Below are 23,830 nucleotides of genomic sequence, written 5' to 3' on the forward strand. Positions count from 1 at the left end.
AGAAATCCCGTAAAAACCATTTAAATAAAACCAGATAGATTGCTAGATATTGCCAAAAATCTGTATTCCTTTCCAAAAGTTGGTAGAAGCGTTATTAACAACTTGTAAATAGTAAATTTTTAGAATAACCCTGATTTTGTAGAAATTTATTAGTGGTTCTATTTTTGTTTCGCTGCCTCTTTTCTTATTTTCGGCCCTCAACGGCAATTTGGCAAACTGGAAAAAGGTAAATACAGTCCCCCCACAATCATTAGTCACTTAACGTATCATTTCACCACAAAATGTTCGTTCATTCGGGTGTTAGTGGACCAAACACAAAGCTTTGCATGAATTTCAGTCATTAAATATTCCCTCTTTGATTTCAAACATGATTTTGTTCCAATTTTGTTGATAAATAAAATAATTTACCGAAATAATCAACGTTTTTCAAAACCACAATTATGGGTCAAAATTGAAGCTTGTAACAATTATTAGTCATATTGCCCACAATTATTAGTCACATAGAAGTCCATGGTAACACCCGAATATCAACATAAAAATCAACAAGTTTCTGGCAAACATTCAGGGGCATTCTTCGCTAGTATACGTTCAAGGGGCAATTGGGTTGAGCTAGCAACCAAGAAATGTTTTGTTTTGCTTGCGAAAAAGTGACCCATGATTGTGTGGAACTTGGTGGATTCTGTAACAATTATGGGTCACTTTTATTTTGCTAAATATTATTGAATTTTCGCATTTCATTCGCTTAGTTTTATTTGGAAAATGTAAACTCTTCTTTTGTGCTTATATGGGACCAATTCATTTGGTTAGAATCTATGAAATACCCGCATAAGGGGCTTAACGGTTTAAAATGTCAACCTTATAACATTGGAATTTTATACGATAGTTCCACAGCTTATAATTCATTTTTGATAAAAAGTATTCAAACAGCAATTTTACTGTTATCAAACGCACAAATAATATTTTTAATGCATTTTAATGATATTGTCGATTAACTAAAAATAATAATATGATATAATTTATTTTGGTTTAGAAGATATCAGCAGTTCTAATGATCGGTGACTAATAATTGTGTGTGACCCATGATTGTGGGGGGACTGTATATGCTTAAATTATCCGTTGAAAAGTTTAAAACCAATTGTAGAAGAAAATTTTGACGATTGTTATTCAATTATATTTGAGCATTTTTTAGGTGGCCAGATCTATTTTCGAACGAATACGAGCTGAGCAAATCCACATAGCAACAAAAATGTAACGTAGGCCGATGTAATTTCAGTTGATGTGAGCCTATCAAAGTACTATTCATGATTTTTCGATGTTATAATACACAACTTTCGGCTTCGATGCATTTGCATGAAAAACAAAAATAAAATTATAACAATTGGATGAATTTTATTACATCCAAACGATGTAAGGAATCCGAACACGTCGTCCTGTGTACTAAAACATCATTCGTTGAAATATTATAACACATAAGTCCGCGGTTGTCGAAAATTTTCTATTTTCTCCTCCGCGCTTCGAAACAAGAAGAGAGGATTTTGCGGTCCAGAAGAAGTTGTTTGGTGGGTAAGTTACATCAAAATTCTCAGAATCCCTGAGCAAATTTTCACCTGATAGGTTTCTTTGGGGCTTTTTTGTTATTTTTAGAGAATTTACTGCGAATCTATTTGATTTCCTTTAGAAATAAAATTCTGTCCGGGCATAATGATGGGTAATATTTCCTTGGAAAATTTGAAAAAAATGTTTTAAAAAACAGTTCAAAATTAATTTTTTTAACGAAATAACGAAATTCTAGATTTTTTTTCGATTCATATAAAATTCTTTTTTTTTCCGCAAAATAACAATTTTTACTGGATACATTGAAATAACTTTACACTACAACCAATGCACAGTGGTGCAGAACATCAATCTAGCTGTACGAAATTAATAGCGCCCAGGGATGAAGAGATAGACATTTGATGTCTTCAGCAACATTGTTCAGTTTTACAAGGGGCATATTCTAGTATCAAAATTTTTGCCGAGGGGTCCACCGATAGCGAGATAAAAATGCTAACTTTTTTGGTTTTCAAATTAGGGCATTGATGTCTTCGACAAAGTTGTTTATCTGATCAAAATACATAAGTTTGTTGAATATGTCAAAGTCCTGTCACATGACCCTCAGAAGTTACAGTCAAAGTAAAAAAAATCTCTTGAGAAAACAGTTTTTTGAACCTGACACGTTGTATATTGGATAAAATGGTTCGCTGTCTTTGAAACAAAGTTGTAACAAGCCACGATCTACATTTGTCTCATACATTATGATGGGTTTAGAAGTTGCTGAAGCTCTATAGAAAGCATTTAGTGTATTTTATTGGCAATTTTGGAAGGCTCATCCATCAAAAAGTGCACATTTTCGCAACATCCCCTTATTTGTGATTATTTTTGATGATAAGCGGAACCATTTCCATTTGAAATTAGCGCGGAAATCGGTGGAACTAGTAGAGATTTGAATGGTTGAAAATACACATTTTATGTAAAAATGACCTATTTTACTTATAGAAAAAACGTTAAAACATTTAATTTGTTCATAAAGTGTTGCAGTTTTCTTTTATATATTTTGTTTTATTAAAAGACATTTCAATTCAATTTTTCAAATCATTCAAACCCCAAAAGATTAATGGAACTTATCTGTTAAATTTGGTAGAGCACTAAATTAGTATTTGAATTATAGAATTTTGCCATTACAATATAACTGCTATAACTGGTTCCAACTAACTGTATCCAAGTAACCAATCTTACAAGCAATTTGCTTTTGTCTTTTCGTTGAGTCATTTTAATCAAACAAAATATATATATAAGAAAACTGCAACACTTCATGAACAAATTAAATGTTTTCACGTTTTTTCTATAAGTAAAATAGGTCATTTTTACATAAAATGTGTATTTTCAATCATTCAAATCTCTACTAGTTCCACCGATTTCCGCGCTAATTTCAAATGGAAATGGTTCCGCTTATCATCAAAAATAATCACAAAAAAGGGGATGTTGCGAAAATGTGCACTTTTTGATGGATGAGCCTTCCAAAATTGCCAATAAAATACACTAAATGCTTTCTATAGAGCTTCAGCAACTTCTAAACCCATCATAATGTATGAGACAAATGTAGATCGTGGCTTGTTACAACTTTGTTTCAAAGACAGCGAACCATTTTATCCAATATACAACGTGTCAGGTTCAAAAAACTGTTTTCTCAAGAGATTTTTTTTACTTTGACTGTAACTTCTGAGGGTCATGTGACAGGACTTTGACATATTCAACAAACTTATGTATTTTGATCAGATAAACAACTTTGTCGAAGACATCAATGCCCTAATTTGAAAACCAAAAAAGTTAGCATTTTTATCTCGCTATCGGTGGACCCCTCGGCAAAAATTTTGATACTAGAATATGCCCCTTGTAAAACTGAACAATGTTGCTGAAGACATCAAATGTCTATCTCTTCATCCCTGGGCGCTATTAATTTCGTACAGCTAGATTGATGTTCTGCACCACTGTGCAATGCAACGTCGATGTTTGAATCGGATCACAAGATTTTCGGGTTCAAGTCAAGCTACAAAGATGGAAAACCGTACTCTCAAAGAAAAATAAGCAACGATAAATATGAGTTGCATATATTCCTTTACCAAAATGCTTTTGGAACAGTAAATCCCTTAGGTGAAGCAAAAACAAGGTATAAAATATTCGGTGTTTACTACAGCTTAGGAAATATGCATCCAGCACTCCGAAGTCGAACCGAAAACAATTTTTAAGCGTTTCTTTGCCTAGAAAAAGATTTATAAGAATTTAAAAACAAAATTCTTTCGAATGCCTAAGTTCAAGATTTAAAGAAATTTGAAACAGTAGCACAACAACTAGTCCGATCTCTTATTATTAAATTTGATTTAATTTTTTGTTTAGATATAATAATTTATATTTCAAAATCATTAGAAGTTTCATAAGTTCAATTTCATTTAAAATGACCACTGTTGGGGAAATATATGAGATACTCTTTATGGCTTTTGGGTGCCAACAACTCAAACCAAGCTAGGTTAGTAATGTTCAACTTTTAGAGTCGTGCTCTTCTTTGAAAACGTTTTATTTTTTGCGAATATAGATACATTTCTGATTTTTTTTTTCAACTTGGATACATTATCGTAGTTATACAGATGGTAAAATAAATCAAACTTAATTGCAGACTTAAACCCTCATATTTTTTGCAAAACTTATGATAGAAAGAATGGAACATTTTGACAAACGTAGACCATAATTTTTATTTTATCAGGCTAAGCATGAACATTTTTTTAAATGACACAAATTAAGGAAATTCCAGAAATATGCTATTGAAGCCATATATGGTCAATGTAGGTATCCCAAAAATTTCATTCCATGCCCCTAAAAACATAAAAAAAGAAAAAATAATCATCCTGCTGTACGTTCTTTATAACAAGTTTTAAAATCTTGATAAGTAAACCAGCAATGAAAATTCTTTATCAAATTCGCTTTTAAATTTTATAAATTTTAAATAAAACAAAAATCGATTTTTGATGCGTCTCAATCATAATTATTATATTTTTAATATCTAAAAATAACGAAAAAAATAATACCAAGAATCCATTATCAATCGTTCTTTTCAGAAGATCAGCGTTGTTTTCTAACTTAACTTTAGACTTATCGAATTTGTTCACTTGCGGATCGAAGTTGTAAGTTCATTGACATGAAAAAATCTTGAACTAAAGATAAATTGCTTTAAATTAGCTCCTGTAACAAAACAAAACAAATAAACAAAGCTGCATTGTATATTATCTTAAATAATAACATCCAACTTGAATAATAACAATTGCAATAACAAAAAAATACAACTTTATCTAATATATTTAGCGGCAAATTCTCACACTCAAAATCAATTCAAAACTTACATTTTTGAATATGAACTCAGAAAGAAATTCAGCACAGCGTTTTAAAACTGATAAGAAATATTTCGAAATGGAGCCACAGAGCTAGTAAAAGGATATTGCAATATCAGGTTTCGATTGTACGTGCAAATTCCACTTATAAGATATTTAAGTTTGAATGTTCCTCTCTATATGTTTTGTAACCGCTTTCTATATTAATTTTCAATTGACGTAGACATTGACGTATAAAGATGTTTACTTGATAAATACATTCAATTTAATTGTTTACATCCGTTTTGCGTACAAGATTGTACAAAAAAAGATGTAATATTAGGTCGCCTTTGCAACCCATGTTATATGAAAGTTTTCGATGTAATATTGCAAAACTTTTTATTGCTATGAAGGCAGATTCATCTAAAAAGCATTTCATTTCCAAAATCCCTGCATTTGATTTAAAAGTTTTCAACCCAAAATCTAGGCAATATCCGGGTAAATTTGGATAAAAGCAAGGAAATCTGCAACAAAAATCAAGAAAAAAAAAGCTTGAAACAAAGTTTTTTCATCAATACACATCAGTAGACTAAAACCGAATTTGATGCTTCCAAAAAACCATTACAGATTTTTTGATAGAACTTGTTCAAAAAATCGTTTTTGGATGCAAAAATTGAAAAAAAAAATGACTTAATATGATTGTTTTGTTTTATTTTAAAAAGTGAATAAATTTGGGCAAATTTTGGCTTTTTTCAACGAAATCCGGGCATTCGGACCGGACCGGGCTTTTTTTAAATTTTGTATCCAATATCTGGGCAAGTCCGAGTAAAACATTTGGCAATCTGGCAAACTAAAGCTATAAGCAATAGAAAAGTAGGCAGAAAGTGATAGTCAAGATATTTGCATCAAAAACGATGCAAAGTTTCACGAGAGCGTTTTCGTTGTGTTATTTTCTAGAGCGAAAATTAGTCTCTAGAGGTCAATGACTCAAAGATACTGTGAAATAAAAATACAGTCACTTAGAAACCATTTTTTTTCGGCTTGCAGTTTAACGCTAGGCAAAAACTTCTTCTCGGTTTTTTTTTTCATAATTATGGCAAAGTAATTAAGTTAACAGAGGATTTGTTCAATTCAACCTTTCATTTAACAAAAAAATCAAACTAGTAAACGCTTATGAAGTTATTATAAAGTTCATGCTAGATGTCTCGATATTTCTGTCCAGATTTTCAACAAACGTTTTCAAAAAGCGTATAAAGTAGTATTTTTTTCGCACAGATTAGTTGCATGCTTGTTTACCCCGATATTGATGTTCTGCTGGATTGAAAGCGGAAGAGCATGTGGGTCATTTAGCGGAGTTGAAAAAAACGCGGTATATTTTACTTCTAGCCCTTCTCAATTATAAACGTTTTGCGCTAAATCCGATTGAATGAATTATTTCAATCATGGAATATCACTTAGGTATGCTCAAAACATACTGCAGGGTAACTATTTTCTTATCTTAAAATTTCGACGCGCGTTTTGAATAGTCAGATTTACGCGGATTTCAAATTTGGAGACAAAATTTGGAATCACTGGACAATTCAGCAATGCAAAAATGTTTATCTTGAACTTTAAAAAAATCTTAACTAAAGTTGTTTTGAAATTTATTTTAATTTTTATTATTATTATGACTCAAACCATTTCAGGATCAGCTGGATCAGGTCCAACAAAAGCTTACCGCGAGCACCGAATCCCTACCCCAGCAACTTCAGCTGCTGGAACAGGAACACCGGCAGGAAATCAACCAGATGCAGGTTACTCTGGCTGCTCAAAAAATGGCCGATAGCACCGCTATCGAAGATTTGAACCGGAAGCTGTCCGATGCGGATATCCGCTTCCGCCAAACGGAACAAGCCCGTCAAGAGATCGAGGGCCGGTTGCTCCATGCTACTTTGGAGAATGAACGTTTGCAGGTAAATTTAAAATTTTGAAAAAAAAATCTGGCAAAAATTTGAATGAAATTTAAAAATTTAAACCGGCTAATTAAAAATTAATGTCTTTTTCCTTTGTTCCAAACAGTTTCTGCTGAGCTCGCAAACCTCGACCATGACCAATCTGCGGAGCGACTTCAACGCAATCCAAACACTAGCCAACCGCCAAATTGACCTTCTCGACAAAACGGCGGCGGTGCCCGGGAATGACGGCGGCGGCGGCGGCGGCAAACGTCGAGGTTTGGCCAAAGCCGTCGCTGTCTTGAACCAGCAGCAAAACAACCACAATTGCTGCAACAACAACAACAATGATGGCGGCGATGCTGGAGGAAAATGCAGCTGCCAGGATAATCACCATCGCAATTATCGTCACCCTTTTGCAGATTCGTCGCCGCCATCCACCGGCATGGAACCAGAAAAACCTGCATCATCTAGGGCGGTTAACCACCACCAGAATCAGCATCAGCGTCGAGGAGGAAGGTCGGAGGAAAAAACCCGGAAGCTCCGGCACCATTATGCCTTTAAAAATGTCGCTGAAAAAGAAAGTGACGACGGTAATGATGCTAACGAGTTGAATTTGCCACCTCCGTCCTCGTCTTTGCAGCCGCCCCCAATTCAGCCGGAGTTTAGGACCAGTGGCGGCTCACCTCAATTGTTCCCATCATCACCGTCATCGGCTGATGGAATTCCTCCGGTTACAAACGTCAGAAATGGTCGGGAAAAATCCTACTCGAATCGCACCTCCTCCTGGACTTCGTCTTTCAATGCGGCGGCTGAACTTTTTACGAGTGCATTCCAGCATCATCAGTTCCCGGGACCGGAAGCTGGAAATCATCTAGTTCGGCTTCCTCAACAACAACAACATCATCGCTCGGTAGCACCCAACAGCCACAACAATGGCGACCGTGACAACTATCATCGCGATGACGTTCCTATCGGAGAGGAGCATGGAGGACGTAGAGTTCGGTTGGTGACGACGACGAGTTCGTCTTCGTCTATTTCGTCTATCGTTACTTCCTCGTTACCATTGTCGACGGCAAGTTGCCCATCGTCCTCGTTGGCGTCAGGACGGTTTGAGTAAGTATTTGCAACGAATTTTGGGTATTTTTCTTTACTATTCTCAAGCCGCCGTCCGTCGTCCATAAATAATGTCAACTATCTTTTTGAGTTTCGGTTTTCCAAGATGTTTTTATTGAATTTAAAATGTCTTTATTTATCTGCATTTGGTACTTACTTAGATAAATTTAATCCTTTGAATTCTCACCTGTAAAAAAGGAAAAATAAAAAAAATATTAGAATGATTTCTCAAAATGTTGCATTCATCTTCATTTTGCATCTGCGACTTTTTAAATACTAGACATAAAAAAACCTTTTTTAATATTTCATAATTTGCTGAACACCATCCTTTCTCTCGTTATCAGCTCGGTTAAGCGGAAGCTTTTGATTGATTCCGATTGCGAGTCACAAAAGTCCCCGGATGAGGCTCGGGAGCCGAATCTTTGCCGCAAAAATGGTGCCAGTTTTCGAAACGATGGGAGCAAAAACGGCAATCAGCAGAGCTTTTCCGGAATCAGTACAGCCGCAACCGGTAGGGATGTAAACTCTTGGGAACAGCAAAACAAATTTTGGGTGAAAGGCACCGTATCTGAGACAACTCTGTTCCGCAATGGTGAGGTAAGTTTTTTTCAAACATTTATTTTTTTTTCAGTGTTTAACCCTCAAGCGTCCCACAAATTTTTACCCGCTCTAGCTCCTGGAGTGTCATTTTGACACTCCTGAACCGGTATGCCTCTCTTGTTCCTCAACTAATTTTTTTCAAAATTCATAGTTTTAAAACATCATGATGTAATTCAAATCTGTTTTTCAGAATGGTGACAGGTGAATATATTTTTTTGGCGAAATTCTTGCGTTTATACTTAGAATCTAGTGCAAAGAAACGGACTAGCATGCAAAATCTCTCGAAGGATTTCATAGCTATAGGAAAATCAGATTGGATGGGTACACTGATGAACTCAGGCCAGACTTTGAGGTCAACTTTGAGAAGGTTTTGAAGTTTGCAGCTATAAGCATTCAAAGCTAAGTGTTAATCTTTATTTTCAATATTATTATAGTTTCTATGAATTATAATCAGAAAAAGCATTTGGCAGGGAATTTTACGATTATTCCTCCCTTGTTCCTGTATCTATAGCGTTTTTGATCACATGGTTGGCCTGACCGTAGTAGTATCTGCAATGCATTAGATCATAGGTCGGCAACCTGCGGCTCGCGAGCCGCATGCGGCTCTTTGGATGTATCACTGCGGCTCTTTAGCTCAATGTGTAAAAATTTTGAAAATCTTCGAAATTTTCTATAGTAAACGGACGCAACATAAGTTTTCCTTCAGTTCAGATAAAGTTTTCCAGGATTAAAAATGAAACCAAAAGTACAACTATAAAACAAATTAACAGCATTTTGTCAGTTTGCAACCAAGGTGAGATTTAGAAATCAACGTTCTTCATAAAAGTCTGATATAGCATTTGGAAGCCTGGAAAAATTTTTCTTCGGTGGTATGGGAACTTTTCCGTTGAATTTGTTTTCTATGTTGTTCTGATTTAATCGGATAAAAACCGAGCATTTTTTTTATTGTCAAATAAAGTCCTCACTAATGAGATTATTGAATTGAGTTTGTTTTTCTTGAATTGAATATTTTAAAAATAAATTTACTTTACCACCGTTCTGATCAAATATGAATATCAGATGATGATTTTAATAATGCTTTGAATACTGATAATAATTGTTATGTGCATTAAAATTTCTTTCTTAAAACTTTTTGTTTTTAAATTTTTAAATATTGAATTCCCTCTCTCAATGTTCCTTTTCAATATAATTTCACATATAATATGAATATTTTTAGGTATTTACTCGAAGGATCAACTTAATTTGGTAAAGATGCATTTTCTTCCATAAACTTTAATATATCTTCTTACTACTTTCACACTGATTTTTTATTCTAAACTTAATTCCTTTATCATGTTTCTGCAATTATTTTTAAAACGTCATGACTGTTTTAAAGTTAATTTTGATTCCTGAGTCTTTATCAGAATTTTGGTTTTGGTTTGTTCTATGAAGTGATGATCAAAATAACTTCAAAAAATTAAAATTTGAGTTTAAAAAATCGTTTCGTTGAAAAATGAAATACAGCGGAGCAAAGCCAAATTTAGATGTCTATTATTATGTAGGATTTAATATTGTACACGAAGATCCGAGATAGCTATCAAAACTTTCATTGGGCCCCAGCATATTTCTACATCATCGGATGAATCTATTCGTGATTAACTCAGAAAATCGAAGATACACTGTAACACAGCAAATCTGTCAAGAATTAAATGTAGTAGAAAAAAATTTGCCTTGTTGAAAAATTTGAAATTGTTTTGGAATATTGAAATATTAAAATAAATTTATCACACAACGAATCTTATATCATTATAATCGGTTAACATTTTCGGCCAAATTTAAAATATTAATTTGTGATTAGTATTCATAGAATATGAAATATTTGAGACTCAGAGGTTTAGACATTGTTTTTAAGATTTCATTAGTATGGGGAAGAATCAACTTGAAAGGGTTTACGACTTTGAACAGAATTGAGAATTTAAACTTAAATTTTCGTTATCGAAAAATATAATTTTTGAACCTTTATTTTTCATTTTACCAGAAATTAAAATGAGAACTAGAAAGCTGTATCGAAATGCTTGTAATAAAAAAAAATTAGAAATAATTTTATAACCGTATTATCTGACTTCATCTCGCGACCGATCGTTAAATTTTGTCAAATTTTGACTTTTTTTTTTTTCAAACCGTTAAATGAGCATTCATGAATTAAAATTTGTTGGTTTATTTATTCTAAGGCCCGGAAATATTTATCTACTTAAAATGTTATTTTTTTGCGCATAACAAACAAATGCGCATAAAAAACTAATTTAACGGATGTTCAAACCAAAAAAAAAAATTAGACGTGTTTGTAGAATTTAAAGAAAAAAATAAAAGTGACAAACCCGCGATTAGTTTTTTTTAGTTCAATTTACCTCTTGTAGTATGCTCTTTTATGATATAAAATTTTCAATGCATCTTTTTAATAATTCAACAGAACACATTGAAAGTATATTTTTTCATATGGGAATAGGTGTTTGGAAAGAATTGCACCAAAGTTTGAAATGATAAATTTTATCAGGTTACAATGGCAAATCTCCATAATTTAACGTTACTAAGCTGTACTCGTTTAGAAAATGTATTGAATCAGGAGAAAGAAAATCGCTTCAGTTTTCCAATAAAACAACGAAAATCTATGGCGATGTGAAAAGGATAATGAAACTCAGTTCTTATCAGGATGCAATTTATCTTAGCGATCACCATTATTTGTAGTAAGGATAAAATGAAGTGCGGCTCTTTCAAACTTGCAAATTTCCTTAATTTGCAAGTTTTGGCTCTTCTGTCTCAAAAGGTTGCCGACCGCTGCATTAGATCGATATATCAGATACTATACTAACATTGAAAAGAAAAATGAGGAACGCATTTTTTCCTCATTTTCCAGTATGCGTACAAGTTGAAGTCATGTTGATGTTAGAAGAAGAAGAAGAAGAAGGAGAATCTTTTGCAATTTACATTTAGGTTTTAAAAAATCTGAAAAATTGCAAATTGATAAAAAGTTCCAAAAACAGCTACCTTTGAAAATTCGGTGAAAATTCTGTGTTTCGAGTTTTGAAAATCTAAAGATGTGGGAAGGTGTTGAATAACGTCAAATTTCCAATCCATATTTCAAATTTATCTACTGAGACTGAACAATTTTGGTAGTTCATTTATTTCAAATTACGATTTTTACACCACTTTTTTTGTATTCATGATCTCAAAAAAAATTCAAAAACATATCCATGTGCACAACTAATAGCTTCTAACTTTAGCTATCTTAGGCACTAAGTGTAAGTTGTGGGAATTTGGTTACTGGCCTATTTATACGCTTTTTTCTGAAGTATGTTTTTCGGATTTTTTTCTTAGACTTTAAATAACGTGAAAATGAATATTTGTACCTGAATTCTGTCAAAGGCAGGCTCGTGAGAAAGAGGGAGGGGGGGGGGGCTGGAGGAGGCGTTTCAAAATTTGAATTCAGTTAGAAGTAATAACAATACCAAAAATGCACAACAAATAAGCAAATTGAGGCGCTTACTTAGGAACAGAGGTGTGCAACAGCCGAAATGGCGATTTCGATCAAACAGGTCTCAAAGTTTTTTTTCCTAATCAAAAATTTTTAATCATTTGTTCTACTCAATTTTCGATGGAATGTGTCTCATGAGGTCTAAAACGATTGATTTTAAAAGAAAAACCAAAGTTTTTGCGATATTTATGTTAAAACGGCAAACTACTTTTTTATATTTTTCACTTGCACCCCTCTGACTCAAAGCAATATGATCGCATCCTTTTGAAACCTGTATTTATGGGGCAGCACAACAATCCTGATTGTAATGTGTAATTAAAAACCAGTTTGATTAATGAACATTTGTTTTAGTAATTGAATAATCATACTAAACAACCTTATCGGTTTCTAATTCGCAGTCCAAGTCTAATGTATCCTCATTCTGGAGAACACTGTTTGTTTGCTGAGTGTTCGATGAATGTTTCCATTTTTTTTTAAATCCATGATGTAAATCAGTAATTTCTGCAGATCTTTGTATTTATTTTATTGTATCTTCATACAGAAGACTCAACTTCATTGACTTTGGTGGTCTTCCAGTACAACATTTACTAAATAATGTTCATCTCTTAAAAATGTGCGTTTTCGTCCAAACTTGTTTTATAGAATAGAAAGTTTGGCTTCTCTTTTCTAAATTGAAGCCTTTGGATTGGGCGAATTCCTTTGATGGGATTCTCGGAAATGATGCTGTGCTCATTCGTAATCGATTTAAAATCTTTTTGTTTCATTCTCATAACATTGAAATGACGGCTTGACTTCGAAATAATAGAACTTCGGGGTCTTGATAAATGGCCAGTTGACTTTTCAGAAGTAGACTCAACTTTCCGAAGTTTCAGTTTGTTTCGTGGGATAGTATGTGACATCATGATCAGAGCCTGATAAAAAATCTGAATCCTTTGTTCTTTCATCCGAGAGATTGTTCATGGATATATTTGCCAAAAAACTGTTATTAAAAGCGTTTTGTGTCTGCCTTTTATTCTTATTAGCATAAGCTTAAATTGCCATAAAAAAAACAAACATTTCAGAATTTTCCGAATACATAAGAATGAGATTTTTCATGTTTATTTACCTGCCGACGAAGTTTCACCTGAATCTGTTTTCGTACTTCTCTATCTGGGGACTTTGGATTATGCTGGTCAAATCAAGTAGAAAACCCTGAAACGTCGAAGCTAGATGATGATTACATGTTTGTTTTTCCACTACTTGTTTTTATTTGATAAAAATATACACGATAAAATGAATTCAGCCTTAAAATGCACTTGCACTCTTCTGACACCAAACGAAACAGGATTTTAATTAACACGTTATTTTACAAATATCGGAAAAATCGAAATTTTTTTTTTACCTGTGTCTTCTACAAAATGTTAATCTATATTTTAAATTCTCAAAAAACAGTTTATCTCCGTTTTGATAAAAAAAATCACTTGCACCCCTTTGATCCCATTTGCCTCAATTAATTTCTGAAACCATTATTTTTACTCTTATATGACCATCACACATGCTCGAAAAAAATAAAAGTTCTACTGATACGATTCAATATCAATCAGATTTTTTTTTTAATTAATGCGATTTTTGGTAAATCATTAATGAATTATTCAAAACGATGATCCTCATTCTGAACTAGAAATTTGCTTGAAAATATATTTCAAGCAGCCTAGTAGTTTACAAATTTGAAATCGATATTTCAAAAACGCCTGAAAACGAATGCGTAATAAAACTTCGACTGGAACCAAAATTTAAAGCTTAGGAATCTGTGCTCATAAATAAAATATATAATATATTACACCAGATTTAAACAGAAATCAAAACCAAATTCTAAAATACTGGGATTTTTGACCAGATAAGGAATCAACCATGGCTAAAATTTGTTCAAAGAAATGATATTGTTGATTATTGATGATCTTTGTTTGAATTTATTTGTTTATATTTTAATTGAAAGATTTCTAAAATCACATGTTCAATGAATCATTGAAAGCTTAAACTGACAATGTACAGGTTGAATAATGGGTGATTTCTCGAATGATCAAAACTGTAAGAATAAGAATAAAAAATGCACGAAGCATATATTAATTAAGTTAAGATTATGCATAAAGGCGTTTCAAATAAAGTATTGACAAAAAAACATTATGCGTCTTTAGATTTAATGTTACTTCGAATCATTATTCGATTTTTTTGAAGAATTTTAAACATAACGATTGATTTAAGAAAGATGATAAAAAAATAAATAAATTAGTGAACATTTTAAATGTATGAGGGCATGTTTTGTAAATAAAAATTGCAAGCTCTAAATATTTTGTCAACGTTTACTAGAATAGTTGGTCCTGGAAGGGCCGAAATATAGAAACTTTGTTTTTCTTTTCAAAATCTTTAGATTTTTTCAAAAAGATTATATTTCAAAAACCCCAAAGTACAGGACTAAAAACAAAGACAAACGTATTTTAAATATCATAAAAAACGTTGAAAGTTTGCCGAAAGTTTGATAAAACTTAAAACCGATAACCTTTAGTTTTGCTGATATGCTGTTTAAAAGTTTTTAAATAAATTTGAGATGAGATTTGAGTGAAGTCAATTATTAACTATTAAATCTACATGAAAAAATAAACTGATTCTGAATTGAATTATTGAACGTCATTCAGTTAAGGAATATTTTGATGAAGTTGATATCTAAGTGATTTAAAAAAGTTTTATTCCAAAGTTTTAAAAATTCGAAAACAAGTCATCACTAGAATAACTGACATGACTATTGCAAATTTGAATACAGGGTTTAAGTACAAACAAAACGATTTGATAATTTGTTTAAAAAAAAATTATAAATTCAATTTGTTAGAATTCCCGTATTTAACAGAATGGAGTAAAGGAACTAAAAGAAATCTTCTATAACTTTTTTTTTTTGCAGAAGATGAAAGTACTAACGGTCTTGAGAAAAATTTATAATTGACATAAAACTGTTATTTTATATTGTTAATATTTAGTAAAACAACAGAAATTTCTAAAATGATTTTTAGCATATTGTTAAAAGTTATTTCAAAAAATTTAAGCTGATAGAAAAAAGCTTATGGCAGATTTGGATTCAAGGCACTTAAATTAACCATAATAAGCTTTCAAGTTCCTTACACCTCAAAAAACGTGAAGTTTGTGGCTTTGTGTAATTTTTAAAAATCTCTTTTGAATGCGGAGTCAACCCTTCATTTCATGATTTTTTATTTTTTGTTCAAAATCATTTCAAACAGTTGCAAATGATGTGTACATCAACAAAAAAAAAATAAAATAAAACAAGATTTTTCCCTTTTTTCATTCTTTAATTGTTACAAATTTGTTACTTTACGAAACGAAGGGTCAAGCATTTGGAACAATATGAAAATAGTAAATTTAGACTGAAATTGGTCTCTTAAAGAATATTTCAAATCAGAATAAAATCTGAAATGATAGTAGACACCTTTTTTAATTAGTCAAAAAGATAAGTAACAAAGTATTGGTTACTAGGTTTAGATTTTTTTGCTATTGACTATTGTGAGTATTAAACACCAGCCACATGGCTTCCAGCTTGTTGATGTGTAAAATGAGTATTCGATGCATGTTTGAAGTTAAAATGATTGGTTTGAAATTCTGAGCTTTTTTAGTTTCACTTCTTTATAAAAACCCATCCTCAAGGTGGTGTTTTTGTGTATGAAGATTTGAGTTTCAACATAAGAGGTTTATGGAATTGCAATTCTAAATTAACAATAACATAAGTTTCAATTCGTGAACGTCATATAGTGTCGTAAAATGAAATGTTTATGACCTACTTAAATTGATTTGGCACTAAATTCCGCCGAAGCCGAGCATGTTTTCTGACATATTTAGAACCTCACAAAAACGATTGTATCGAAAATTTATATGAGGATGATAGAAACTTAAAAGAAAAACACATTTTATAACGAAAAGAGTTCCAATTCTATTTTGATTGTGTTGTAAGGCCTCTATTTCCATATGTTATTAAGCTTTTTGGTCCTTTGAGATTGGATTTTTTTTCTTATTTATTAAAAAAAATGCAATGTCACCTTGAAGCTAAACGTGCAAAAATGAAGAAAAATTTTTCTTTTAAAAGGTCTAACATGATTCCAAAGTAGAAAATTTTCAGCAGATTCTTCGAATAATCAACGAAAAAGGCAATTTTCCTTGTAATTTAACAGATAGAACGTGATTGTGACGTCACAGTCTGTACCAATTCTAGAGCAGGGCTGCCTTGGCACTACCTTCTTTAAATATTCCTAGCTTATTTATGAATACCTTATTGGATCAATAAACTTCTGGTTACTATGGTAAATTCATTTCTTGACCTGAAAATTTTACTTGTAAAAATCTCCAAAGGGAGGAGGGGGGGATAAAACACCTACCCCCCGCCTTCTGTTCATATTTGAGTTACGTAACGAAGCTATCAAAACTATAAATTTGGTTAAAATAGGCAGAGAAAGAAGAGAGATGCCGTAGTATCCAAAAGTCACATAGTTACTTCATCGTGTGTATTCAAAGTTCACAATTGGCTGAATAAAAAGTACACGAGAGAGTTAACAACCAATTTTCGTAAGTGCTTTGTTTAGACTTGTGAACGAACATGAAAAGTTCATAGAAGTATCATGGAACATTTTTGTACGTTTTAAGCGACTAACAAAATTCAAAAACCATATAGATATAACTGTGGTGCTTTCTGGTGAACTTCTAACGAACTTTTTAGTTCCACGTGAAACCTCTAACGAATTTTTTTTGCCATGTCAAACTTAGGCCTGGCTTAGGTTTCTTCGTGGTTCTTGATGTGATAATTGGTAACAGTTTGAGCTACATGTTCATCTAGATTTTTTACCAAAAAAAATGACTTTTTCCTACGTCGATGGTGAATTATAAAAGAATATGTGGAGGGAGAAAAGTAAAAAAAGTAAAAATAATATGGAAATTTATATCAAGGAGCAATGTTTTAAGCTTATCAATTAAAGTTATATTCACAATCTTTCTACATTCAAAAGTTTTTGCGTTTTCCACACCAGTTGGAAAACAGTGATTCCAATTCCGAATCTTCTTATTTTCCTTCTTGATAAAAGCAACTCTCACTCACTGCAACAAAGTTATGTTCAAGCTTCTAGCTGTGGTACTTTGTTTATGAAACCGCTATCGCCATTTTACCCTTTAAGTTAGCAAAATTAAGGAAAACTTAAACTTTAAACTGCAATAACTTCGGAAGAAAAGGTCGTAGAAACTTAAGGTCATTTACATGTTAATTCAAAACTAAAAAAAAATCAAGTTTGTATTAAACTTACAGATTCATAACTCTGTACTGAATGGGGAAAGAGCTCTCATTATTTCAGCAAAGTTTAATATTTTGATGATATCTACAACATTGTTGAACAAATTTTATCGCGTTCTTCTCAAACAGGGAGTTAATGTTTCTATATTTATCGTAGGCTGTGATTAATTTTTGATACTTTCACGTTATGGGGAACGATCTAACTATTAAATGTTCTGAAAACACCTAACAGCTTAAATGAAAGACAAAAGCACTAGGAAAAAAAAGTTTCACTTCAGGCCCTTTTGGACCACTTTGCACTGTCAGATAAAATTTTGAAAGAAACTTTTGAAAAAACAAGGAAAAATCAAGTAAAACACATGAGGCCCTAACAGCCTGAGTGTATAAAGTGCAAAGACGATCAATTTTGAGTTCAAAGATTCATGCCAAACTGTTGGGAACAATGTAGGGTAAAATTTTCAATAATTTTTTAAATTTAATTTAGATACTTTTTAAGCGATTAAAAATTACAACTTTTAAAAAATGTTATGGAAAATCGCGCAACTCTAAAACTTTAAAGAGTGTTTTCTGAAACGTTGCTTTTATGGTTCTCGTATACCCCTTTGGCTCGAAGGACCTCATACGACTACCTCATTTCGTTTACAACTCCGAAAAACTCAGTCAACAAAGCACTGTACAATATGAAAGTCTATATTAGTAAGTTTATTATATGGTTTTCCATGATCCATCCATTTTTTTATTTGTCGTATTAAAATTTTTGATAAATTTCCGAAAATCATCCTATGCCGTTATCTTCAAACATTGAACATGGAACTACGCTACGCTTCCCCCATTCCGTTAGCCGGACCGCTCTTATCTTTATTCCAGCGCATTACTTCGTATTCAATGAGTGATTTCCAACCATTAATTTTTCATACCAGGCACCGGACCAGGCCGAGAACCCGAAGAACCGAAACCCCATTACGGGAGTGCCCGTTGATGTCGTCAATGATGGTCACTACCGAGATGAGCAGCAACGACAACAACAAGAAGGGGAACAGCTACATCATCGTCATCAATGGAAGCAAATTCCCAACAACAACAACAACAACGACGGGAAGACTAATGATTGCGCCAGCAGCAGCAGCAGCAGCCTTGGCCGAAAATGGCCGAACCAACCGGGACTAATGCTGCCGGTAACGAGTATGGCGGCTAAAATTTCCACCACCACTCCTTCAGAGGAGGAACCGGAAGGAGCAACAACAACAATCCTAGCGGCTGCCAAAGGCCATCAGTCTTCCGACGCTTGGCCGTCGTCCGTCGAGACGCTTCAGGAACATCAACATCAGAAGCAGCAGGACCAGGACCAGGACCTAGACCAGCAACAGCAACGACAAAGAAAGGACCGAGAAAAATACCCTAGGGATTATGGTGATAAATTTGATCGGCAGCGTGAAACTCCGCCATTACGGGCACCAGCAGAGGCAGCAGCAGAAAAGAAGCTTTACCAAAATCGACCGATAATAGGTCAGATTAGAAGGGCGACGACGACGATGACCGATGATGGTGGAGCAGAAGGGGAGCTCAAAAAAGGGAACAGGGCAGCTTTCAATGACCTTAGCGAGCGACAGGGGCCAGGCCTAGTGGGTTCTAACTCCGGAAGCAACAACGAGCCTAAGTCGGCCCTGGGCTCGGAACAGGCCACCGGTCAAGGACGACAACGACCAAGCTCGACGACGAAGGAGGAGGAGGCGTTATGTATTGACTTTGGTAAGTGATGTAAATTTATTTCAATCGCACAACGTATTTAGAACAAAATGGTTCATCGCCGCCGTGTAGGTTTGGGTGATGCGAAAGGGATTTGGTTTCGAAGAAGAGATTAGGAAAGGGAACCAAATTTGGCGTTGTTTCCAGTGTGGGACTGTGATTTTCATTGATTGAAAGTTAACTTGATTGTTGATAAGAAACAATTTCTTAAGTGCTTTTCTACGATACAGTGCTGGAAGTGAGCTTTTCAAGAACAAATCAGTATCGAAAGAGCACATTTTTTACACTGTTTTTACTCGCAAATGTACAGTCCACGGCCTACTTGATCTGTAATTTTCAGTAAATTGGTAGCCTATGGTCGTCCGCATGCTACAAGCAGCAAGATGGGCAATGAATTTTAAAGGGAATTTGCATAAAAAATTTTATGCAAGTTTACTAGACTGCCCCAAGTTTGTGTGAGAAATTTCAAGCTTGTGAAATGTTATGCGCTGCAGGCTTAAATTGATCCTAGGCATAGTAAAACGTCTTATGCCAAATTTGGGCCAGATCGGATCACGGGAAGGGGTCGCTTAACGAGCCTAAAATTTGTATGGGATTTTGAGACATTTCGATCGGGAGGAACAATTTTTTTTTTCTCGAGGGATTTTAAGCATCTTTGTGGCTTATTCATCCCGACCGGGAGGAAATGATAATCCGGGTTTTCATGAAAAACTTTGGTCCCCTTCGGCCGATTTATTTTTAAAACGGTTTTTCTTAAATCCTAAACTATGGCAAATATTTCATCCGAAGACCTAACTTGCTTAACTTTTGAGTCTTATCTTGAATCGAAGTGCAGTCTTCGGATGAAATATTTGTTATAGTTTAGGATTTAAGAAAAACCGTTTTCAAAAGAAACCGGCCGAAGGGGACCAAAGTTATTCATGAAAAACTGGATTTCCGTGTTCCTCCCTAACAAAATGTCCCAAAATCCCATAAAAACTTTTGGCGCGTATAGCGACCCCTTTCCGTGATCCGATCTGGCCCAAATTTGGCATAAGACCTTGTACTAAGCCTAGGATCAATTTAACTCTGTAGCGCATAACTTTTTCAAATGTCGAGTCATTTGGGGCACTCTAATGTGTACTCGTTGCAAAACTATGACTTGAACTTTCGTTAAGACAAACAGTTTTGACATAATTGATTTTTTAAACAGACAAATTACTTCAACAGCAAATGCTTTATTGACAAAAATAAGAAATTTCGATTTTTCTAAAGCACGTTTCGGAACTACTCGGATACAATTCAACTCATATCAGCAAAAAATTGAGGTTAAGAATGGAAAAATACAGTAAAAGTGAAAAAGATTTTTAATCGAACTTTTTTGGAAAAATGTATGAATTTCAAAGAAAATTTTAAAACTATCAGTAATCTTCCTTTTCTGAGCAGTGTCCGTTTTACCCGACCATTTTTGAAAAGTGTGATTTGCAAGCATGTTTAAGATGGCTATAAAAACAGTCTTGATGAAGGAAATTTACTTATTTCAATGGTTAATACGATAACAAACAACCTAAACTGCCCATCTGCAAGAAAACTGCGATGAAAAAAGTAATATCTGATTTTTTATTGCGATTCTACCTTAGGGTGTCCGTCTTACCCGACTTTCCCCTACCTGTAAAAATAACTGACAACACTGTAGAAAATTTACAAAAAAAAAACTGTGATAAACAGGTACTCTCCATGATTATTCCTATCGAAGACAGAATGCAGTTTTCAGTTGAGGGAAGAGAGTTACAATTTGATTATCAAGCATTTTATGGTTTTTTTTCTATAAACAAACCCAAAACTGATTCTCGAATTCAATTTCAATAGGTTTCAGAAATATGATGAGCCTCTACTGAAGGGCAGATTATTTCTAAGAATTAAAATATGTATATAGTAATGATTAAAGGGTGTCCACGATGAAACTGACACACACAAAATTGATTCCCGCACCTTGGTCTTAACTCCGGCCATAAGATTCTGCACAACCTGTGAATAAACCGTGTTTTGCAATAATTTCTTCAGTTCCTCGACTGTCTTCACTACCTTAGGTCGTTTAAGAAGGTGCTGCTTCATAATCGGCCAGTACTTCTCGATGGGGCGGAGTTCCGGAGTGTTGCGAGAGTTGAACATTTTCGGCACGAAATTGACCTTATTATCCTCATACCACTTCAGCACGTCCTTGGAGTAGTGGCATGAAGCCAAATACGGCCTGAAAATTGTTGGGACGTTGTGGGCCTTCAGGTAAGGAAACAGCCGCTTCTGGAGGCACTCTTTCATGTACATCTGCTCCGGAACGCTGGACTTATCCTTGGCCGTGAAAAACAGGTTGCCAGGGATCTGTTTGAAGTCGGCCTTTTGTCGTCCATGGTGCATCTTCTTAGCCAAATCCCGAACTGAGGCGTTCGCCTTTCGGTTAAAGGTTAAAATTTTCCTTAAATTCTACCCTACACACAGTGGTCGAAAATGCGAAAAACGTAGAACTTTTTTAGTTCCCATTTTTGTTTATTGGTGTCATCGGAGAAGTTTGTCAGTAAAATTAGTCCTATAATAGCGATGTCAGAAGCAAAGTCATAGACGGCACGGCCAAAAGCCAAAAGGCAAAAAGCAGATTTATTCGAATATACTGATAATCTATCTCAGGAGAGCTTAGTTTCGTAGACTTAATTCATTTACTAATTGCACATACAATAACCTAATGCTAATAACACAAATGCGCTTATAAACCTTTGCTTCTGACATCGCTCAGGGAAAAGATAGAAGAAAACACACGTAGTAGAATTCGCTAAAGTTTCATAGAAATAGTTGTTTTTAATGCAAACATGGAAAATTAAAATTGATGTATCTCGCTTGGATACAAGTGCAAACGGACGGTTGTACCTGCATCTTGTAGACGAATTCATTGACTTCATTTCGCATCTAAAGTAGGGTTACCATATCTTGCAACGCAAAAAAGAGTACAATGTTAAAAAGTTCCAAAGTTGTTAAGACAAACGCCATCAAGCCATGATGTATCAGGTTATTTAAATACAGACCCCGTTCGTTTTTGGCAACATTCGATTTTAGCAACATTCTATTTTGGCAACATTCGATTTTGGCAACATCCGATTTTGGCACATGTGCCGGTTTTTAGAAACAAAATTACCTTCTAGTTCTCGTTATAATAGAACCAATTTAGTTTAGAAAAATACCATTAATACGTTTTTATGTTCTGAAATGGTGATAAAATGCAACAATAAAAACAAAAGTTTTTTATAAATTTTATAAAGTACTCAAAAATGACAAAAAGTTGAAAAACTCAAAAAGTTAAAAAAACAAATTCAAACAAAAGTCTGAAAATGACAAAAAAAAACTAAAAAATCATGAAGAATGACAAAAACAGTAAATATGAAAAATTAAAACAAACATTTTAAACAAATTAAGAAAAGCGCAAAATGCATCGAAAACATGATGAAAAAATAATAAATGACTACAAATGATCGAAAATTTACTAAAAATAACGTTTTTGATAACAATGATAGTTTTTTTTAAATAATTGAAAAAAAAAGTTTAGAAAAAACCGTTCGATATTGGCAACATTCGATTTTGGCAACATTCGATTTTGGCAACACAAAATGTACGGGCGTGTTGCCAAAATCGAACGGGGTCTGTACCGCCAATTTGTTGCAATATATGTGACCTACATGACAAATGCTCATAATTTTAAGTTAGATTTTTCAAAGATTATTGATGCTGAGAGAGAACACCAAAATTGAGAAGAGTTTTTTATAGAGAAGTATTTTTTTTCATTCTTCAGTTACTGATTCGTGCGCTTTTGATTTGTGCACTATTCTTTCAAGCAAGTTGATGTTATGCATATTGTCTACTGTTTGGAAATTCATAGCATACTCAAAGGCGCGAATTTAGAACGAAAAATTCTGATTGAAATCGTGAATGTCGGGCGGAACATTTTTTGGCCAGGTGCCCGAACTTGCTGCAACTTTTGAACTCGTGATTCCTACCATTGGTATCCATCCTTTGAAACATTCAAGCGAAACTGAAGTGTGGTATAACGAATGCATGAAAAGTGTGATGTCACGTATTGAAAAGAATGGAATCTTCACGTATCGGAAGAAGTTAGTTTATTTATATAAGAATTCCTTTTGCCAAACAATAGAGTACATTTCGTTAAATTTCACAAAAAGAAGAGTACGCTCATTTCTCGATCGAAAAAGAGTACATGTACTCTTAAAAGAGTACGTATGGTAACCCTAATCTAAAGTAGGCTTACCATATCTTTCAACGCCAAAAAGAGTACGTTGAAACCATATTTCAAAATATTTAGGAGAAACAGGAGAAACCAGGAAACTTAAATTCAAACAGTGACACGTTGTGTGCTAGTTATGTGATTTGGCAATTATGACTAAACAAAAAATACTTTTACAAATTGAAAGTTACCGTTTTTAGGTTTTGTTCATTCTCTTGCAGATTTTTATTGAAAAGTCAAAATGTCGTTGGATTATTCAAAGAGATAGAGATAAGAACATCGTAAACATGAGAAAATGTTGCATTTCAAAAAGTGTTGAAATTGCTGTTGTGCTCTTTGCCAACTGTTTGGGAGCTAATTGCATTTTCAAAGGCCTGCACAGGTTATTTCGACGACTGGGAGAAGCTTTTCTTAAAAGCAGCTTTAAAACTTTCGAAGCTTTTGTATTTT

General features: G+C 33.7%; 2 protein-coding genes across 14 annotated transcripts in view; one reads left to right on the forward strand and one right to left on the reverse strand.

Annotated features, from left to right (window-relative positions):
• Nucleotides 1–23,830, reverse strand: part of LOC129757026 (glucose transporter type 1) — an 875,183-nt gene that overhangs the window by 587,619 nt on the left and 263,734 nt on the right. The window lies entirely within an intron of this gene.
• LOC129757024 (uncharacterized) overlaps nucleotides 1–23,830 on the forward strand; it is a 259,813-nt gene that overhangs the window by 116,336 nt on the left and 119,647 nt on the right. For both annotated transcript variants that reach the window (XM_055754109.1, XM_055754110.1), the window contains exons 8-11: nucleotides 6,584–6,850; nucleotides 6,957–7,945; nucleotides 8,290–8,542; nucleotides 18,291–19,119. In XM_055754109.1, coding sequence (XP_055610084.1) covers nucleotides 6,584–6,850; nucleotides 6,957–7,945; nucleotides 8,290–8,542; nucleotides 18,291–19,119 — 2,338 coding nt within the window. The remainder of the gene's footprint in view (nucleotides 1–6,583; nucleotides 6,851–6,956; nucleotides 7,946–8,289; nucleotides 8,543–18,290; nucleotides 19,120–23,830) is intronic.

The sequence above is a fragment of the Uranotaenia lowii genome, chromosome 3 (genome assembly GCF_029784155.1).
Source record: "Uranotaenia lowii strain MFRU-FL chromosome 3, ASM2978415v1, whole genome shotgun sequence".
In the NCBI taxonomy this organism is placed as follows: Eukaryota; Metazoa; Arthropoda; class Insecta; order Diptera; family Culicidae; genus Uranotaenia; species Uranotaenia lowii.